At 46.2% G+C, this 6497-nt stretch overlaps 1 protein-coding gene across 1 annotated transcript; it reads left to right on the plus strand.

The window, feature by feature from the left end:
• Nucleotides 1–3089: 3089 nt before the first annotated feature.
• Nucleotides 3090–6081, plus strand: LOC311030279 (kelch-like protein 10; the record flags this gene model as incomplete). Its single annotated transcript, XM_084035928.1, has 5 exons — nucleotides 3090–3244; nucleotides 4044–4527; nucleotides 4679–5275; nucleotides 5419–5568; nucleotides 5710–6081. 5 exons carry the CDS (start codon nucleotides 3090–3092, stop codon nucleotides 6079–6081), a joined length of 1758 nt encoding a protein of 585 aa, XP_083892054.1.
• Nucleotides 6082–6497: the final 416 nt, after the last annotated feature.

Below are 6497 nucleotides of genomic sequence, written 5' to 3' on the forward strand. Positions count from 1 at the left end.
GAATTATGAGACCCACCTTGTTGTGGAGCGTCGTGGAGCTGGCCTTACATGAACACGAAGTCCATACGTCGGTCTTTCTTTGTGAAGTGGGCGATGGCGGCATCATAAAGTTTGTCCTTTGATTTGAGCTCCAAAAGAAGTCCTTTCTCTATGGACATCAGTGCCAAAGCTCCCAGGCGATCCTGTCCAGTACTGTCTCGGCGTGCGTCTTGATGCGCTTCAGAGCCGAGAAAGACCGCTCCACGGAGGAGGTGGACACGGGGATGGTCAGCACCAGGCAGGTGAGGCGATACAGCTGCGGCATGCTCTCAGTCAGCTCTTTAAGAGTCAGAAAGTGCAGCAGGTCTGGTGGGCTCCTTGCCTCGAAGACCGTCAGTTCAGTCTTGAGCCTGGGGAGGTCAAAATGCAGCCCGTAGTTTCCCGCGAGGCTCTGAAACTCAGAGTTGGGGAAGTTTTCTCTGTATGAGGCAAACTTCTTGGGGTCCAGAAGGGCCAGGAACATGAGTTTTTCATGATCCTTGAATCTGTTCCTCAGCTGAGCGAGAATGTTGTCCAGGATTTCACTGTGCAGGTGCTGGTACGCTGCGCGCACATCTCCAACTCTCCGTGCCCTGCGCCCGCTGGGAACCCTGACTTCACGCACAGTGTCCTCATAGATGGAGTCAAATGTGGCCTTTTCTCTCTCTGTGGTGCTGCAAAAGTCCTCGATGCTGGACAAACAGAACTGCATGTCATACTCCTTATTCTGCAAGATCCCAAAGAGCAGGTCGGAGTAGGCGAACACGGAGTTGAATGTGGCGAGGAGAAAGCAGAACTCGAAGCCCGTCAGCAGTGCAGTGTATCCATCAGCGCTGTTTACGGCATCATCATCAAAATCATTGTGGTTTTCAACAATGAATTCAAAGAGCTCCAAGAGTTCTTCTCTCTGCTCATACACAGTGCAAACCAAACGTGATGAAAAGTTCCACCGTGTTGGAGTCACTCTAGGCAGTCCTCGCTGGCATATTTCATCCAGGAGTTTCGTGCGTTTGGCTGACCTTGTGAAAAAGGCTGCGAGGCCACTTAGGTGGGAGAAAAACACTTTGCACTCTTTGATTTTGGCAGCACTTTGAGACATGACGAGGTTCAGAGAGTGCGCATAACAGTGAACGAAGAGAGCTTGTGGTATTTTTTCTTTGACTTTAGCTTGGACCCCATTCAGTCCAGAGGCCATGACTGCAGCGCCATCGTAACACTGGGCAATTACCTTATTGGTGCAGGGCAGGCACAGTCCTCCAGAAAGTCCAAAACTTGACGAGCTATGGCTTCTGCGCGCTTATCACCACTGACATCACCAAACTGGAAAAAGCGCTCCTTGACACCACCGTCAGTGGTGTAACGCAGGACATATGACATCTGAGCAGTGTTACTGACGTCAGTTGTCTCGTCTACCATAACGGAGACAAAAGGCGTGTTCCTCACCTCCTCCCTCATTGCTTCGGTCATTACATCTGCCACCGATTGAATCAGGTCATTCTGAATTTTGCTGGAGGTGCCGATGAAAACAGTGGCCGAATCCAGATGACAGCGCAGAGGACTGTCATACTCCGTCAAAAACTCCAGAAACTCCAAGTAGTTCCCCTTGTTTTCGGAATCTTTACTCTCATCATGTCCTCGAAATGCCAGCTCTTGTTTTCCAAGAAATGTGACGACATTGATGAGACGTTTCAGGATCTCTCTGTTCTGCCTGACCTTGTTGTTGTGGGCCGTAGTATGATTACGGCGCTGCTCATCTAGCTGAAGATCAACTCTTGTGTCCCCAAAAGTTTGCAGGTGTGCCGCAGAATCTTGATGTCGGTGGGCTGACTTTGTCAGATTTGTAAGGCTGACAAATCCGCCGCTGACCCAGGTGGATGACTTGTCAGTTGTAAAAAGTAAGCAACTCCAGCAGTACAGCCTGTTTGTTTTCTTACAGCCCGTCATCCACGGACATCGCTGATAATTTTAGGTCTTGAAATGCCTTTCCACTTTCTTAACCTTTTCTTTTAATTCCAGTTCTGGAGTTGGTCTTCCGTTTTCTATTATTTGAAGTTTTTCTGTGAAAGGCCGCCTTGAAAAAGGCGATGCTATCAAGCTAGCCACAACGTCACTCTCATCTTCCGCCATTTAACTCTGTCTCTCAACCGCTCTCACCACTCTGCAGAGATTCGATGTTTGGACTTCATGAAGGCCTACGACAGGGTTCCCCAATTAGTTTTCACTGAGGGCCAAATTATGTCCAGGTTGCCATGTCGAGGGCCAAATTGTCTGTTATTTTTTTCATTGGAACACTAAACATTGTTTTATGTGCAAATGTTATTATTGTTGCTGCTATTATTTGAAGTATTATGATTGTAATGATTAGTACTACCAGTGGTAGTTGGTTGTAGTAGCAGATAGTAGTAGTAGTCATAGCCTGTGTTGAGGGAAAGATAAAAAAATGTACACTTGAAAGAAAATAAGTCCAATATCAACGATTTATTTATTTGAATGCCCCTGGAGAATATTTTGATCAACAACAAAAAACAACAGCACTACAGCAAGTGGTGCACAAGAGGAAAACAATATTGTATAATAGTGGAGTTAATGATTTTTGTTTGCAGCGTCTTGCTGTTGTCTTGTAATTTGCAGACGGTCCCTGTGCACTCGCCCTTTACATGGTATAAAACTAAAAGTTCACACAATCTGTCAGTAGCTGTTTGATGCAGCTTCTATCAGTCAGACAGGAGGTGAAGGTTCACTAAAGTGGCCTCTGAAAAGTAGAGAAAAACTCCAAAAATAAATGCAACATCCGTTGTCATGGTTAATAAAGTGGCCCAAGAGTTGAAACAAATGATACAGTGTGAGTTCTGCCACTTTAGTGAACCTTCACCTGCTGTCTGACTGATGGAAGCTGCAGTTAAACACATACAAACTACATTTGAACAATAACATTCTGCATGAATCACAAATCACAGTGAAGTGATGAGCATCTATTCTAGAAGTGTAATCTGTGAAGGTGTCCAGTCTCTCTCTTGATCTCCACATAAACCAACAACCAGAGACAACAACTCTATCATCAGCAAATCAAGATGGCCAATCAACGCCACTCTTCTTTCCTGTTTCCTGCCTCAGGGTTCAATGATTTACGTCTGGAGGGAACGTTTTGCAACGCAGTCATCACTGTTGAAGACGCGGAATTTAAAATCCACAAGATCTTCCTCTGTCGATGCAGCCTCTACTTCGAGTGAGTACATTATCTGATATTAGGGGGGAAACTTGTAAATTTATATCCTTCAAATGAGCAGAAAGTATCAGCAAATTGATTGATTAGTGATGTGAAGTCTGAGAGAACAGCCACAACACGTAACAAGCTCATAGAGCATTTGTGATTTAAACAAAAACAAGAGGACATTAAACACCTGATAGACGGCTACGAGAATATTTGTAACATATTTGAAAGGATCATTCAGAATTCAACCAGTGGTGTAGTTTCCCTGTCTGTCTATAGTTTTTATAAATATAATGACTTGACTGGATATCATCTCAAATGAGGTTTCTTGTTTCCATTCATCTCATATCAACTTCCAACATGTGAAGTTTGTACATCGGTTGTAGACTCAGCTCAAGTTGGATTTATGATGTTTGCCAAACGTGTTATTGTTTTGTTGTTTTTTAAAAATGTGAAGTAGAATTTGAGCTGCTGGTCTCTTAGTTCCATACTACTGTACTTTAAAGCAGGTTTTAGAATGGAGTTCATTCAGAAAAGTTACACATCTGTTACAAAATGCATATAATTCACTATTTCCATTCCAGATGTCATTTATTCAATAGGTTTCATGTGTGTCATTCAGCGTGTTGGGTTTGTCAGTGATGTGGTTTAAAGTAAACTGGGAGGAGCCTTGATATCAGTCATATTACACTCTGCTGTTGTTTTGAAAAGCGCCCCACTATATTCTTATCCTAGTTATTAGTGTGAAGCAAAGAAGGAACAGCTGACGTCAGTTTCTCTTTCTTCTTCTTTGTGTTTTCATCCTGACCCACAGAGCTCTCTTCCAACGCTGGTCTTCTTCAGACAAGAAGGTCTTCAACATCCCCGGCCTGACTCCTGACATGATGCAGCTCCTCATCGACTTTGCATACACCGGCTCCGTTTCAGTGACGGAGGACAACGTTCAGGAGCTGCTTCTAGCAGCCGATCAGTTTAATGTGATGGGAGTTGTGAAAAAGTGCTGCGACTTCCTGGAGAGCCAGCTCTGCCCAGAGAACTGCATCGGCATCTTCCAGTTCACCGCCGTCTGCTTCTGCCCCGAACTGCACCGCCAGGCCTACAGCTTCATCGTCGACCACTTTGAGGAGCTCGTTTCCTCTGAAGAGTTCCCGCAGCTCTCTGTGCAGCAACTCAGCGCCATCCTGAACAGAGACGACCTCAGAGTGAGAGACGAGAGGACTGTGTATGAGGCCGTCCTCCGCTGGATCGCCAGCTCACTGGAGGAAAGGAGAGACCACATCGCTGTGCTCTTATCTAAGGTAGGATGACTTCCTGTCACATGATTTCTTCTCCATGGTTTCATCCTGACTGAACAGTAGTCTGTAGGGCCACCTCTAGAGTCAAGGACCGGCCTAAAGTACTGCCGTCCATGAACTTCTATTCAAACATTCTGTCCTGTTTTCTCTGTAGGTGCGGCTGGCCTCCATGGGTACAGAGCACATGAGGATCAGTGTGATGTCTAATAAGCTGGTGAATAACAACGCAGACTGCCAGCGCATGGTCAGGGAAGCTATAGAAGTCATGCAAAACCAGCCTGATGTCTACCACCATCTCGCCCGTCCTCGCCTTCCAAACGCCGTCCTGCTGGCCATCGGAGGCTGGAGTGGCGGCGATCCGACTGACGGCATCGAGGCCTACAACGTCCACACCAACGACTGGATCAGCTTGACCCAGCATCTGGAGCGTCCTCGTGCCTACCATGGCAGCGCCTTCCTCAACGGGAGCGTCTACTGCGTTGGGGGCTTCGACAGGTTGGAGTGTTTCAACAGCGTGTGCAGGTTCGACCTCAGCTCAAAAACCTGGCATGAGGTGTCGCCCATGTTTTTCCGCCGCTGCTATGTGAGCGTCACTACACTCAACGGGTGCATCTATGCCATGGGAGGGTACGACGGGCATCGACGACTCTCCACTGCAGAGCGCTATAACCCCGAGACAAACCAGTGGAGTCTCATTTCATCCATGCAGGAGGTTAGAAGTGACGCCAGCTCCACGACGCTCCACAACAAGGTGGGTCTCATAATTCTCACATTATCTCACAGTTGTGTAGCGATATTTCAGATGATTTATTACCAGTAGAAGCCAAGAAAAGTGTTAATTCTTAAATCATTTCATTGTTAAATCCTATTAAAGTCCTTTCCTGTTTTTTCCAGGTTTACGTTTGCGGTGGTTTCAATGGGAACGAGTTCCTGCAGACGGCTGAGTGTTACAACCCAGAGACCGACCAGTGGACGACCATCGGCCTCATGACCTGCGCCCGCAGTGGGCTCGGCGTCATTACTTATGCAGACCGCCTCTATGCTGTAAGTCCAGGAAACACTGCTGACCCTCACATAACACATGACCTGAAGGGTGAAGAGATTTGATCAGCAGTTGTTTTTTGTAGATTCAGAGAAACTGGTTCAATCTCTGTTTGACCTTTTCATTTCCTCTTCCTCCCAAAGGTCGGCGGCTTTGATGGCGCCAGCCGTCTCCGCAGCGCTGAGGTCTACGACCCTCGGAGCAACACCTGGAACCAAGTGTCCCACATGTTGACCCCTCGCAGCAACTTCGGCATCGAAGTCATCGATGACCGGATCTTCATTGCCGGGGGCTTCAACGGCATCACCACCTCCACCAACGTGGAGTGCTACAACGTGACCACTGGTGAGTGGTCCGAGGTCTCTGACATGGGGATCGGCCGCAGTGCTCTGAGCTGCTGTGTGGTGTCCGAACTCCCCAACATGGCCGAGTATCTGGTCCCACGTGATGTTCTGCCTCTTTTAGACTTGGATAGTGTTCCTGTGGAGTCTGAGGAGGCAGGACGTTCTGTCTAACACCATCCACCCTGTTTATTAATATGTTTTTTTAAAAATGTAAATAATAAATAATAAACTTCTTTCTGCATCAAACAGCTACTGACAGATTGTGTGAACTTTTAGTTTTATACCATGTGAAGGGGAATTTTATAAGGTAGTCAAACTAAAAAATGAAACTGTTGGCTGTTATCTGCTAAATGTGTATTCCAGCATATCTAAGAGTGTGATATGCTTCTATGGTATTTGGCATTTTGATATTTAAAAAGCCACCAAGGTTTACATTTTTTGCTTTTTCAAAGACCAATAGAGTGATGAGTTCAAAGGTCAATATAAACATGGCAGTACCTTAACTCCTCTTCTGAGCCACTCAATTCAGCAGTTGTAGTAAAATCATACTTCTCGCATTCATTCTTGTCATCTGAAAGTACATAAAG

This window comes from Eutrigla gurnardus (genome assembly GCF_963514095.1).
Source record: "Eutrigla gurnardus genome assembly, chromosome: 19".
Classification (NCBI taxonomy): Eukaryota; Metazoa; Chordata; class Actinopteri; order Perciformes; family Triglidae; genus Eutrigla; species Eutrigla gurnardus.